This window comes from Colias philodice, chromosome 12 (genome assembly GCF_061535455.1).
Source record: "Colias philodice isolate Cphi_HAF_F1 chromosome 12, ilColPhil1 Martin Lab GWU primary, whole genome shotgun sequence".
NCBI classification, from domain to species: Eukaryota; Metazoa; Arthropoda; class Insecta; order Lepidoptera; family Pieridae; genus Colias; species Colias philodice.
In genome coordinates this window covers 11,730,170-11,744,758 of record NC_143097.1, presented here as the reverse complement: position 1 = coordinate 11,744,758, position 14,589 = coordinate 11,730,170, and the positions used below count along the sequence as shown (strand labels likewise).

At 33.4% G+C, this 14,589-nt stretch overlaps 4 protein-coding genes across 4 annotated transcripts in view; 1 reads left to right on the top strand and 3 right to left on the bottom strand.

The window, feature by feature from the left end:
* Positions 1-680, bottom strand: part of LOC149484300 (uncharacterized) — a 37,290-nt gene extending 36,610 nt beyond the window's left edge. The window contains exon 1 of the mRNA XM_089701887.1: positions 337-680. Within this exon, the coding sequence (XP_089558013.1) occupies positions 337-490 (154 nt within the window). The 5' untranslated portion in view covers positions 491-680. The remainder of the gene's footprint in view (positions 1-336) is intronic.
* Positions 681-1,187: 507 nt separating this feature from the next.
* Positions 1,188-4,423, top strand: LOC149484299 (proteasome subunit alpha type-6-like). Its single transcript, XM_089701868.1, has 5 exons — positions 1,188-1,374; positions 1,560-1,736; positions 2,998-3,153; positions 3,792-4,065; positions 4,307-4,423. Exons 1-5 carry the CDS (start codon positions 1,299-1,301, stop codon positions 4,362-4,364), a joined length of 741 nt encoding a protein of 246 aa, XP_089557994.1. The 5' UTR covers positions 1,188-1,298; the 3' UTR covers positions 4,365-4,423.
* Positions 4,424-4,435: 12 nt separating this feature from the next.
* Positions 4,436-7,058, bottom strand: LOC149484298 (uncharacterized). The gene is made up of 3 exons (XM_089701867.1): positions 6,723-7,058; positions 5,886-6,160; positions 4,436-5,464 (listed from the first exon to the last, which is right to left on the bottom strand). The coding sequence occupies exons 1-3, from the start codon at positions 6,775-6,777 to the stop codon at positions 4,568-4,570; spliced, it is 1,227 nt and encodes a 408-aa protein (XP_089557993.1). The 5' UTR covers positions 6,778-7,058; the 3' UTR covers positions 4,436-4,567.
* A 238-nt stretch (positions 7,059-7,296) lies between these two features.
* Rab10 (RAS oncogene family member Rab10) lies at positions 7,297-12,670 on the bottom strand. Its single transcript, XM_089701866.1, has 4 exons — positions 12,458-12,670; positions 12,123-12,322; positions 11,728-11,817; positions 7,297-10,182 (listed from the first exon to the last, which is right to left on the bottom strand). Exons 1-4 carry the CDS (start codon positions 12,582-12,584, stop codon positions 9,988-9,990), a joined length of 612 nt encoding a protein of 203 aa, XP_089557992.1. The 5' UTR covers positions 12,585-12,670; the 3' UTR covers positions 7,297-9,987.
* Positions 12,671-14,589: the final 1,919 nt, after the last annotated feature.

Here is a 14,589-nt window from a genome sequence, read left to right as displayed (position 1 = left end):
AAAAATCATAACAGCTAACTTGATAAAGTAGGAAATCAATATGAAACGAATTCATTTAAGTACTTATAAAAACTTATTGTGAAATAATTTTTATTGATTTAATTCCAACACATGTGTAAACATTTGCTTCTAATTAATATAACCAAAAATACTTGTAATTAATTAAACATATTTCTACGACTACCAAAAATTTTATAAATTTAATAATTAGAAAAACAGGTAGGTTTCGAAATAGTAGTACCTATTTAATTTAGAAGTAATATTCAGTTAAAGTCAATTACTCAAACGTAAACAACAACTACGAAGTTATATCAAAAATAGAAAGAGATATTTTACCGTGAAAATCATATATTTTTTGAGTTCGTCGTTGATATTTTTCTTCCTGTAATTGTCTTTCAGCCTGAGCTTGTTTATCCCGTGCCTCCAGGACATCCAAAAAAGAAGAAAACAGAGATTTCCTCTCATTTGAGTTTGTAACGGTTTCTTGCATTTTAAAATTAAATTTCTTTAAAACTTTGAGAAAAAGGTGCCCTGATTTTTTGCACTTATTGTTTGGAGCGTCTGTACTCGACAGAGGTACTCAGGAAAGTAAGTAAAATTGCAAAATTAGGATAAAAATTAAAGTAAATTAAACCAAAACCACACAGCCTCACTCCGACCCCCACGGACAAATACTGATAAACAAACGTCAAGGTTTAAACTTCAACGTCAAGCAGATAAAAATATGGTCGCGTTCTTTTACAATTTTGATAATTTTTTATTCAGTAGGTATATTGTTACATGCATGCATGATCAAAAACTGTGATAATATTATATTCAAAAGAATTATGACTATAGAGATTTCAAAATTCGAAGTCTTTATTCGAAAATTAAACCGTAATTTATTTGTTTGAGTTTGACTAAGGATTTTTGTGAATTGATTTAAATTAATATTGACATTAGAATTTAAATAAAGATCAAGATTTTATAAAAAAAACTGCTTGCAGTTATTTTTCTAAAATGTATTACAGAATAAGTTGAATGTAAAAAAACGAAGCATACATAGCGTAAAATGGAATAAAATAGGATGACATTATACATACTATTGTCTTAAAAAATATTGTGATTGGCTGTATGCATTTGTCTGCAATAGAGCCGAATAGAGCTGTTTTGTGATTGGGTAAAATATTAATGACAATTATAAATGAAAACTAATCGTGAGTGTTAAAAATTCTAGCCGCTGTCGAGAATACAAGAACAATTTTATAATTCAATTTCTACGTTTATTATTGTTGTAGTACACGTTTGAATTCCAAAATATGGCTCGTGAAAGTAGCGCTGGTTTTGATAGACACATTACGATCTTTTCCCCAGAAGGACGATTATATCAAGTCGGTATGTAAACTTGTTTCCACTTTTAACCAAAAACAACCATCATATAAGTTTTGATAGGTATTAGAGCTGTTGTTTTACAGCATATAATTCCGCAAAGCGTATATACGTATAGTTCATATATATTCTGATAAATTAGTTAATTCCTATATCCAAAGGCTATGCTAATGAGCATGTTTTCATTACAGAATATGCTTTGAAAGCGATAAACCAAGGCGGTCTGACGTCAGTGGCGCTGCGCGGTGCGGACGCCGCCGTGGTGGCCGCTCAGCGCAAGGTGCCGGACCGCCTGCTGGACCCTGCATCAGTCACACACCTCTTCAGACTTACAGACCGAATTGGCTGCGTCATGACGGGCATGACAGGTATATTTACAAACTTACAAGTAAATATTTATGTAAATATTCATTCTATAAAGGGCTGGACTGACAGCATTGGTATATTCCTATATACAGGTGACTAGAGAGCACTCAGCTGTTGTATTCAATGTAGTGTTACATTCAATCCACCATTAAGTTAATTGATGTTGTTTATGTACAGTAAACTCGCATCCACAACAATAAAAACAACTGAAATTCTTCTGAAATTTTTAAAGATCTGATTTTTAAAGATCTTCAGTTGAAGTGAATTTCTCTATTTTCATAAACATAATGTATAGGTATCTACCCTTAATACAGCTTTCTAGCTAGCAATAAATATAACTTGCATACTCTAGTGATGCAAATAATAATTATTATACATATTTTTTTGTTGGTACAAGACACAACAGTTGAAAATAGAACAAAAGTATAATTGAAATGGAAAGCTTACAAATTTTAATACGAATTACAAGGAGGCCCCAACAAAAAGTCTAGTTTACTTTTTAAAACTACATTTAATTAAAAATAGACTAATAATAATTATACCTGCGTTTGCTATACATACCAGAGTAATAGAGTAACATTGTAATGGAAAAAATTATAACAATGAAAACTTAAATGCTAACTTAGAAAAGCCGTTCCCACATTCTGTTTCAATGCAAACGGCATCCTCAGCAATTTAACAAGTAGGCAGGGCCATAGCATATGCTGTATAATTTTTTTTATTACGCATGATTTTTTATGTGATCTACTATTCTTAACTCAATAATTGTAATATTACCTATAACATATGACAAGATTTACTTATTAAAAAATTTACTTGATTATAGAATAATTTCTATTCAATACTGAATGATAATGCTCCATGTTCCAATTTGTTTACATTTCTTTTAAGGAATAAATTTCTATATTTTTGCATACAAAAATTAACTATCTTTCAAAAAATACTTACAAATCGAACTCGATTAGCTGATTAGCTTGTTCAAATAAACAATGAAATGAACTATTTAAATTTATATTATTGGTGGATACATTTATTGTTAATTCCTTATTTCATTTTTCGATCAACAAATAATTTTTGAAAAAAAAGTTGAAGTCCCATGTCCCCCTAGTGGGATAAGGGGCAGATGCATTATTCATACATTTGTTTCACTCATCGATTTTCTTTAGGCACAAGTAGGTGTAATAAGCCTCCTGTGTCCTGCCAGACCGAGACATTTTTTTTTGCCTTCCTTTGGTTATTTTCTGAAGAGCTATGACATTGCAGCGGACAGCAAGTCGCAGGTGCAGCGAGCGCGCTACGAGGCGGCCAACTGGCAGTACAAGTACGGCACGGAGATCCCGGTGCACATCCTGTGCCGTCGCATCGCGGACATCTCGCAGGTCTACACGCAGAACGCTGAGATGAGGCCGCTCGGCTGCAGTGAGTTTTTACTTATTGTGTTTTAATTAACTAGCTAACTTTTCCTATATCCTAAGGTTGCCTGGAAGATATCGCTTTTTAGCGATAAGGCCGCCTATTTGTACCGCTCCAGTGTATATGATAAATGGTAATTGTTATGTTAATGGTAAATGTTAAAAATATTTATGTAATGAGGATTCGAAAGTGCTACTAAATAGTAGTCAAATTGAATAAATGAATGTTTGAGTTTGAGTTTATATTATTTTTGTTTGATTTTGTTATGTTTTGTGAGTGCAAATAGTGTTTTTTATTTTTATTTATTATTTAGCTAACCTCCGCTAACAATAATTATCTTTCATAGAAACTTTATCCTGATAGTTACAAACATAACAGAAAAAGAATTTTTAGGTATGGAACCTTGGTTCATATTATTGCAAAGTTCATAGAAGTCTATTTTTTTAATAAATATAGCCTATCACACAACAAATGTGTGTTTAAAAAGCCATAATTTATAATACAAGTTTAGAAATCAATTCTACCTTGAGGAGGATACGTTTGTGCTATTAAAATAATGTCAATCTCATATTTTAAATCTATGCTACAGTACCAATAAAATTGATGCCTAATGTAACACTAAACACATTTCAACACAATTCCAGGCATGATGTTAATCGCGTACGACGACGAGTCAGGCGCGAGCGTGTACAAGACGGACCCATCCGGCTACTACTGTTCCTACAAGGCAGTAGCCGCGGGAGCCAAGGCTACAGACGCTAACGCTTATCTCGAGAAGAAACTAAAGAAACGCTCAGATCTGTCTGCTGATGATGCGATACAGCTGGCCATCTCGTGCCTGTCACAAGTGCTGTCTGTGGACTTTAAGTCCTCGGAGATCGAGGTTGGGGTTGTGATGAAGGATGATCCCAAGTTCAAGTGAGTTTTTTGTTTGATTGTGTAATGCTATGCTATGCTTTTTGGAAAATAAAAACAAAGATTTCCAAAATGTCAAATCTGCTTTATGGCAAATTTTAAATTCTTAAAAATATTATGTAGGTGCCTTGCCTCTGACAATCAATACCAGAATATAGTATGTAAAATAACCAACTTTAAGTCTAACAGTAATTTGAAACAAAAAAAAACTATGCATTTAATGTTAAACTTTCTTTTGTTTCAGGGTTTTAACGGAGACCGAAATTGATAGACATTTAACTGCCATTGCTGAAAAGGATTAAGGGAACATCATAAACACATTATTATTAAAATTCATTTAATAAAAACTTTTACATATACATTGTGTCTATTTTTCATAACTTCCAATCTTTAGTAAAACAAAGGTGTTCACTTAGTCAGAAATGAGAAAGTATTATGTACAATTAAATAGTAACTTTTTGTAAGAATAGAATTAAACTATATAATATCCTACAGTACCAAAACGTTAGGCATACAATTCCGTAAGCATTCCACTATTCCCTCCTGGAACATTTTTCAATATCTCTTTCGGCATCTCATTGACGACAGACGTAAAGTTCTGCACTTCGCAGCAGAAAGTCAGGCCATATAAAGGAATTTCATAGTTTCTTTGTTTCCTTAATCCATGTAACCAAGATACCCGCCCACATGCGCTCTCACAGAAAACTGCGTCGCGAATCTCGCTCACGGCAACAAATGGGTCGTTTAAAACCACTATAGCTAACGCTTTCTCGCTTCTCTTATCGTGGACTAGTGTCCAAATATATTTGGGCACCGGGAACCGCTCCGGTTTTAAGAATATCTCTGCTCTAGTATGACCAGTTCGCAAAGAAAGCACTCCATGCGTTCCCGCGTACACGTCCAAAGTGGCATGTGGTCTTGTTAGCTTCATGAACTTGGCGACATCCCGGTGTAAATGGTGTAGATTTCCATTCGCGACGCTCTTCCAAACCGGCACTTTATTTGACACAAAGTCCGTAACTCGCATGTTCTGGTCGTCGAAGTAATAGCTGCTGAGCAGTTTGGTGCCGGTCAGCGATTGGTCGGCGAATGTGAACTTCTCGTGTCGGAATATTTCGTGTAGACGGCGGTTCATGCGTATGTCGTCAGAATATAGTTTTTCAGCGGCGTGCCGCGTGTTGGCGTCGAACATGTGGTTAAAGTTTCCAAGTAAGGTGAGTGGGGAGCGTTGTTCGCTGTGTGGCGGCATTCTTAGTACATTAGCTGCGGCGTTGCTGACGTGTGCGAGTGTGGGGATGCCGCGGTCTTCGTCGAAGCACAGCGTGGCGAGGTGGCGCGCGTTTCTAGAAGCTTCTATGATTTGATACGCGCGGCCTTGTAGCGGTGATCCGCAGTATTCCACCTACAATGAACGGATAATAATAATTGTTTAAAAGTTAACTTGAGAAATTACGGTTATTAACTTTACCTACTTTAGGATTAGTCATGCCTAAGAAACAATAAGCAATATTAAGTTGTTTGCAGAGACAACAGCGATAATATTTTGCTTAGAAATTGCCATGTCATAAGATATTGCTTCGTTATTTATTAGGGAAATTTTGTCAGCATAATCAAAATATATTGAAAACAATAACACAAACAAGCTCTTTTATTTGTTCTCATTATACACGATAACCAATGACATTCATGTTATCCATTACATGCTTTTCTGAGTGGTCCTAATAATCCTATTATAGAATGTCTGTATCTTATGATCTCAATCATGAGTTTAGCATCATGTTAAACTCTATTCACAAAAAAATATTATGAAAAAAAAAACTCACCGTATGCAACACATCTTCGAATATATTCTCCTGGCAGCCCAGCTCGAGCAAATGCCGCAGCTTACTGTCCTGTCTCACGCGATACCGCCCCGCCTCGCACACCGCGCTCACGGTACTCAGCAGGGGGTAGGCGAGTAACCTCCCCCCTCCACATGAGAACACAACCTCATCCCCCACGGGAATCACCACAGAACTGTTGGACGCTCTGTGTGAAGCCACTAGTGGCATGTTGTCCGGGATACACTCCATGCATTCTAAGTCTATTATGCATGGTGCTGGAAAAATAGGAAATTGCATATAATTATTAAAAATTATGACAGTATTTATGAATAGTGGTATATTTCATATTTCATACAATGATGGTAGTTACTTTGGTGATTTAAGAACAACTTTGCATACGGATAGCTTTTTCTGATTATATTGCTATAAAACTATTAAGTAATTGCAAGTCTGTGACTGTAAAACTTAAACTGAGCTCCAAATGAAATTCAACAAAATAAATTGTTAATAAGAACCCTGCGCCATCTATGATTTTGTTTGTGTATGAATTAAGTATGAATAAAAAGTGCAGTAGAATCAACTAACTATTAAAATTCGAAGCATTTAAATTAAACTAAACAACTTGATAATTTATTAGTCTGTTGTTGACGCTACTGAAGCTAATTTCTTTACATTTTCTAGAACCGTCTCTAAATAGTAGACTCTACGTCTCAATTATTCTGTTACCAAAATTCAGATTAACAAAAAAAGCAAAATAGTATCAAGAAAATAGTTATATTTCGATAGAGTAGGAAAAAAGTCTATATTGCTGATTTAAAATGAACATTATACACTTACCATCACTAAAGAAAGCAATTTGGAAGAAACAACACAATAGAATAAGACGCAACATGTCTGTTTAGCGCGCTGTTTGACTGAGGAGTGATATCTCCTGATAACCCGCCCTGATCCCGCTATCGGCTGTATTGTTTACTACAATACAAGGTCTACCAGGTACTGGCCTATAGAGATCCTGTTGTTTCCTTATTGTGTTTGAGTTTTGAGCAAATGGGTAGGTTTTGTAAGCTGAAGTTTAACCACTAACTTAGGTTTGTAGATTTTTACATAGAGACTCGTTGAATCAATGCACCACTCTTAATATTTATCAATATAATGTATGATTAACTTAAAACAGAGCATCAGCAATGCGCAAACATGTTACTTGGATTTTAACGAAAATAATGAAATCTGTTCACTGATTGATCAATGCCCGTTATAACATAACTTTCTTGCTTCGTCTTAATACGACTTATAACAATGTAAACCATTATTATCTTTTCAAGGAAATTTCCACAAACAAATCAAATTCATATCTTATATAGATGTTGAAACAATCACAAATTATGTATGGAGGTCTAAATAAAAACAACAGTTTCGATAGATTGTTTATTATGAACATAATATACAATGCCAATGTTTATTTGTAAAAGCGGGTAAAATCGACGAGACACATACACCGTACGATAAAACTGTAATATATATATTTATAACATATAGAGTACATACTTAACCTCCTACTGTGCGACCCACTTACGAATGTCTGATCTCTTGTATATAAAAACAAAGACGGTTACCGATAAAAATATTATATTTTAAAACATGCAAGAGGAAATTACTATACAACTTATGAGAATATAAAAAATCATTTGAGAAATGAATATAATTCACCCGTCTTCGGGAGTAGAATTTATATATTGCGACAATGACCCGTACGACTAATCAAAAACTATAACAATAATTAAAAGACAAGTTCATTTTACTAAAACATGTGGTAGTTTTATAAAAGTTATAGGGCTTATTACATTGAGATTAGTTGAATGACTGAAATATAACAACAACGCTTCAGTGATGGATTGAAATTTTTTGAACTTTTTTCAAAACTTTCCACTCAAATTATTTTGATGTTGTATTACATGCACATTTCATTTAAAAATCACAATATAAAACAATAGGGCCTTTAAGCGTAATTTATTAGTTGAGATAATATACATAAAAGAGAACGAGACAACAATACATATGTACATTATAAGACTTCATTATTATAATTGTTAGCGCAAACAAAATAATCGAATCATTTCGACATATTAAGCGCTAGATTTTAGGAGATTAAAAACGTCTAAATAAAAATATCCACAAAAATTGACATTTAAGCACATTTGAGCCGTAAGAATTCGAAGCCGTTACATCATTATTATTAATTATTATATAGTGTTAAATAAAACGTTACAGCGAAGCGCAGTGCATGCATCGATATACAAACAATATATGTGCTAGGTATTTAGACTTACACTACTCTGAGGGTACCAGTTTTGGTAATTGAGTTCGCACTAAACAACATTCCATTTGTTTGATTTTTTGTGAAAAATAAGAAATTTTATTCGTTTAGTGTTTAATGACCAATTTGAACATAACTTCACGTGTGGTAGAAAGAGACAAAAAAATCGTCTCATTAAGGTTTGACGCGTCTGTGCATTTTCCATATCACGCTATTATATTGACGTCGTACACGTGAGAGATACATGAATTGAGTTTCGGACTCGTTTAAATTCATTAAAATATTATTTTACACTACACAGGTATTAAAACGTTTCCATACAATGATACTTCAATGCGAACCCAAAACTTCAACAAATGTGTGCGTGAACGTATGCAGTATGCACGCACACATTGACACGACGAACATGTTATTACCACTGATGATATGCATTGCAATTACAAGCACACTCGAAAAGTACGAGATCTATTTACATAAAACATTGTAATCTCAATATTAATCACTATTTTCGAGCTCAGATTATTATTTGTAACACGCTAAGGGCGCGTGTTCACTAGACCACAATATGTTGTATTGCACAGAGTCGCCCGGCCAGAAATATTACCGCGCGACTTATAACCGGAGCCTATATTCAATCTATCTATTGAAATTATATTTACGAAAAGAAAATATTCATAAAAAAGATTACTTTTTGAGATAATTTTGACACAATTTGGATTGTTTTTTCAAATAAAAATAAATAAAATTGTTTCTTTAGTACTTTACCCGCAAATTAGATTTTAGATACATTTAATATAAGATCCGGAATTTTTAATTACTTGAGATACGTTATAATACAACTACTAGCCATATATAATTTATTGCGACAAATAGTTGACATACATTTATAACATATAATATGCAATTTCGTGTCTCATACTATACTTTGAAAACTTGGCCACACAAGCATATTGCTCGTTAAAAATACAAACATACAAATTATGAACGTTGTAGCCTTGTATTAAATATTATATTGATAAAACAGTCAAAATTACTAGGTACATATCTATCAAACCATGGCAGAAATATATTGATAATAATTAAAGTTACTTCTAGGACGATCTACGAGTCCACGAGAATATCAAAATTCTAAGCTATATTAAAACTACACAAAATATACTTCTGCCAGAATGAGATAGATATTAAAGGCATTTTTACATAATATAGTTTATGGGTTACAATGTACGTACTATGCATTACATATTTTTATTATTATCGATTTATAAAAATTGCTACAATCCTATTGCTTCTCTATAGATAGGTGGAGACCTGTATCCGTACTTGTTGAACAAATAAACAATTCAAGCTTACATTTAATTGAAATATCTTAAAACTACAATTTTTTTTAAGTATTTGTTTCAATTTAACCAATAATAAAAGCGAAATACAGGTCTCGAACACGCGGGACTATAACTCAATTTAAAACAAAAATCCAAACGAACCGAAAAAAAAATTACCGCTTCACAATTCTACACCTATCAACCGACATTATAAAAAGAAATGACTCGACATCCGAAAATATCTATTATACAGGCCTGTACCGGCGCGGGAACCCCACACGGTACCATGCGGCAACCCCGCAAGGGTCCGCGAGCGTTACCACGCGGCAACCCCGCACGGCTCCACCAGCGGTACCACGCGGCAACCCCGCACGGCTCCACCAGCGGTACCACGCGGCAACCCCGCATCACTCCGCGGACGCTACCGCGCGGCAACCCCGCACTGCTGGGGCCGCACACCGCCAGTCGCCTAGGAGCAGCAGGCGCGGGCGGGCGGCGCGCGCGAGGGCCGGCGCTCGACCGCGATGCGCGCGTGGTCCGCGTCCGCCTCGCGCCCCGCCGTCTTGTCCAGGATCGCCTCCGCCAGCTCGGAGAACGCGCGGTCGATGTTTATGTTCGACTTCGCTGACGTCTCCATGAAGCGGATGCCGTGCTCGCGGGCTATCTGCAATTGCAATATCGCCTTGTTATTGAACAGTCTTTTAATTGTATATCTTTACTATAAATAACAAGTTGTCATGTCAAGTCTCGATAAACAAACATTGTGATTAAACATCTTAACAAATAAAAATGAGAGATATGCAATTAGTCCCAGATATTTTTTATACAAGAGAACGTTAATTAAGAAATTCATTAATAAGCATGAGCACTAGAAGCAAGGAGAAATAAATAATCATCCTTGAACTTTAATACCTTTGTTCACATATTATATCAAAATGCAATGTACAATAATGTGTGATCATGCTATACAATATTTTACGAAAATGAAATAATTATTAGCAGAAATACTCTCAAAGCACACCAATTATTCATTCTCAGAAATACCACACTAATTAGGTGCGACAAAAATTCCATTTCAATTAATTTTGTACAATAAAGCAGAGAATTGGACGTCTAATTATAATGATAAATGTTTTGTGTACACGAGTCTCGACCACAATAATAGGCCTACAGTTATCATGCAATACCGAACTTGTGACTCATTGAAAAACAATCATATTGATGATTTCAAAATCACTTGTATTTTGTAATGAAGATTCACAAATTAACTATGGAAATTTATTATAACAAATTTAATAGTAAAATATTATGCTACATGCTTTTATTACAAAAAATTTGAAAGTCTGTGTGTCGGTTTCACAACACAGCTATAACTCACACTAGTAACACAGGGTTTGTAATTCCATCAATTTATATAATGGGTTACTTTCCATTCAAATATGAACAGGATTTCAGGAACAAAGCATTGAAAACTTTAGCTGATGTTTTAATGAATTAATGGAAAATAAATTTATTTATTTTTATTTATATTTTGTTTTTTATTTATAATATTTAATACCAGTATCCCATTTTGACAGATTACAGATAAGAATACAAGGCAATGCAAAAAAAAACATTCTTACATTGTATGCAAATGAACTAGCTGAGTTCTTATGATAATGACTTTATTATTAAATGAGAACAATGTTACTTTAAACATTTGCATGATAATATAAATCATAACTTTCTGAAATAAAAGACAACCCTTACTATCTCAACCTACTTTTTTAATATATTTTTACAAATAGTTAGTAAAAAAAAGTTTTGTTTAATGTCAATAGGGTAGCGATTAACCACAATCTCACGGGATGTTAAGCTAAGATGTGCGTAAGCAAGATGGTATGTGCTTCCCTTGAAGGAAGGCATTTACTCTGTGCTTAAAATACTCTAGTATGGAAAATTTTCAATGACACAGTCTTCCTTATGTAACCTATCTCACAAACACAATCCATCAATATATTAGGTATATATTATATTTATAGAGAATCATTATACTGGAAGAATTTTGATGTATATTTGCATATCATCTTTATCTGTATACTTTTAATTTTCGGAAGTATTAACTAATTCATGAAATAAAAATTACAAAAGAAAAGATTGAACAAGAACAATAATCAATAAAACTATGTAGATATTGCTAATGTTATTGCAAAAATAAAATGTTACTCACAGCCTCCCCGCGCTCTTTGCTGACTACTCTTTTCTCCTCCATGTCACATTTATTTCCAAGTATCATCTTTTCTACATCTTCATTTGCATGCTAGAATAGATAATTATTACATTTATTCAATAAAAATACACAAAGAAGTTCATAACCCTTTTCAATTAAAAAAGTATAAGTCTACATCCTGATAGAGGATCGGTTAATTATTACTGTCATCTACTTAGTTCAGAAATATGCCTAATTTATTATAATTTTTACTACTGCTTTTAGAAAACAACTTTGAAGGAGTCCAATAAATTTTTGATTACTTAAACAAAGATGTCTTTGAATTCAATATGATATTGGCTACATTAAATCTTGTTTGCAAGTTTGAACAATTATTTTCCAACTCATTTACATACCTCATCTATGTTTCTTAACCATTTCACGATATCATCAAATGTTTTTTCATTTGTTATATCGTACACTAACATGATGCCCATAGCACCACGGTAGTATGATGTGGTGATGGTGTGGAAACGCTCCTGTCCCGCTGTGTCCCATATTTGGAGCTTTATTTTCTTCCCTCTTAGCTCGACTGTTTTGATTTTAAAATCTATACCTGGAAAAATATCAATACGAAATTAATAATGCACCAAATTGGCAAAAACATGAATTTAATTATTTTAGAATTCAGCCCACAGTATTTTTGTTCATTGTCAGAGGATATATTACAAAAAACAAAGAAGATTCGTACCGATTGTAGATATAAATGTAGTTGTGAAATGGTTATCAGAAAATCTGAATAATATACATGTTTTGCCTACACCAGAATCTCCAATTAAGAGAAGTTTGAACAGTAAGTCGTAAGTTTTCTTAGCCATAGTTTATAACTATTTAAATGAATAAAAACTAAATGCAATCACAAATTTCTTTTGATCCAAAAAATTGACAGCTAATAAATCGTGTGGTAAACCTTACCAGTACAAAAAAAAATTATAGATAAACATAAACATTTAAAAATATAAATGAAAAAATCTTGGAACAACATAATAAATATTTCTCTATCATCATTATATCTGTTAGATATATTGAATATTTTAAAACTTACACATAATATACACAGATAGACAAAAATTTAAAATATATAAGTTTGCGTGTAATGTGACTACATCGCCATCTGTAGAAGAATATAAATACTCAATGTTTCTGCAAAAAATTAATAGATGTCGCCTTACAAAATCGCGGTCTTATGACGCAAATTCATTATTCAAATTTTAAATTCATATCTAGTTTATTAATTATTAAGATAATATCATTAATTATTATTATGAAGGTATTCATTATACTTATGACCACTATAAACTATATGATACGTCTTTCTATTGCGTATATTCGTACTACCACAGACTAATAATAATATACTACGTATACAAGTACTACTGACGTATATTAAACGGTATTTCTGTAAACACAATAAATAAAGAGAATAACATACGTATAATGGGTATATAGAGAATATTTTTAATAATAAAACCAACAGGCTTCAATTAAAGCAAGCAATAAATAAATTAATAATTTTTAGGAGTACTAGAAGATTTTAATTATTTAAATTGAATTTTGATCCGAACACCTGCTTACCTGGTTTCAATCAGTAACTAGTAAGCCGTAACGAAACGAAACGAAGCCAAAACTATACGAATTATTTCCGCTGATTTTATTTATTTTTTCATACTTTATACCTATTATTTTGCGTGTCTTGGCGTAGAAGTAACAAGTTTTCATTCCGTGGAAATGACAATGTCGTAAATTGAACATTCATTTAATAAATTTAAAAAAAGTACACAAAGTCTAACAATCATATTGTTAAACTGTGCTGTCGATAGTGGTACAGCTGTAATATCTTAGTGTAATATTATCACATATTATGTAATTAATTTTGAAACATAACGTGACATAACGGTAAATGTGCATCTATGTGTTGCATTCCTGCGTTATCTGTGCAAGAACGCGCGGACGCGGGAAATCCGCAGAGCGCATTATAGACGACGCGTGGCGGCGCGAGGCGAGCGGTCGGCGCGGGCGTGCGCAGGTGGGCATTCCCTGCGGCACGAGAGTTGACTATCATTATTTAATAGGTACTAATTAAGTATATTGTATTATTTGAGTAGTTTTTATAAGCGAGAAAGCTATAAAGTAGACACAAGGTGCTTGTTATCATTGTAACGGGATACGAAAATTTTATTCTTTTAGATTCTACAAGTTGCCCCCAGAAAATTAACAAAATTGATTGGGTAGCCACACAGGGTAGCCACCTGTTTTATAAAGTTAACAAAACAAGGTAGCGGAGGGAATTGGAGACATTCGATTCTCTCCACTCTCTCTCACATACGCGAGGTGGTGACGTAATATGTGCATGTCTTTAAGTATACACAGTTCTTGGGTACATGCGACTGTGCAGGCACCCACATGTAAATAGTAGTAATATTATTTAATTTTTATAGTTTATGCAGCTCTTGGCCTATATGACACAGGGAGTAGGGACACGTCATTTGTTAGCTAAGGTCGGAATCGTGTCATTTCTACATACGTGTACGGTGTAACAGAGATCAATTATTATCAATCATTATGATCATTATGAATTATTCAAAATCATTATTAATTCAAACAGTTCGAAAAAATACTTCCGAATAGTGATTTATAATATTTGGCGAGTTGGTAATCGATAATAAAAATATCTTTCACCTTTCTTTATATGTATCTAATATTTAATTAGCCTTTTTATACATTTATAATATATTAGGTATGCGCTATAATTATTAATTATTTAAAGTCAGAAGTGTTCTAGTCGTATCTGACTGTCTATATCTATAACTAGCTGTGCCCCGC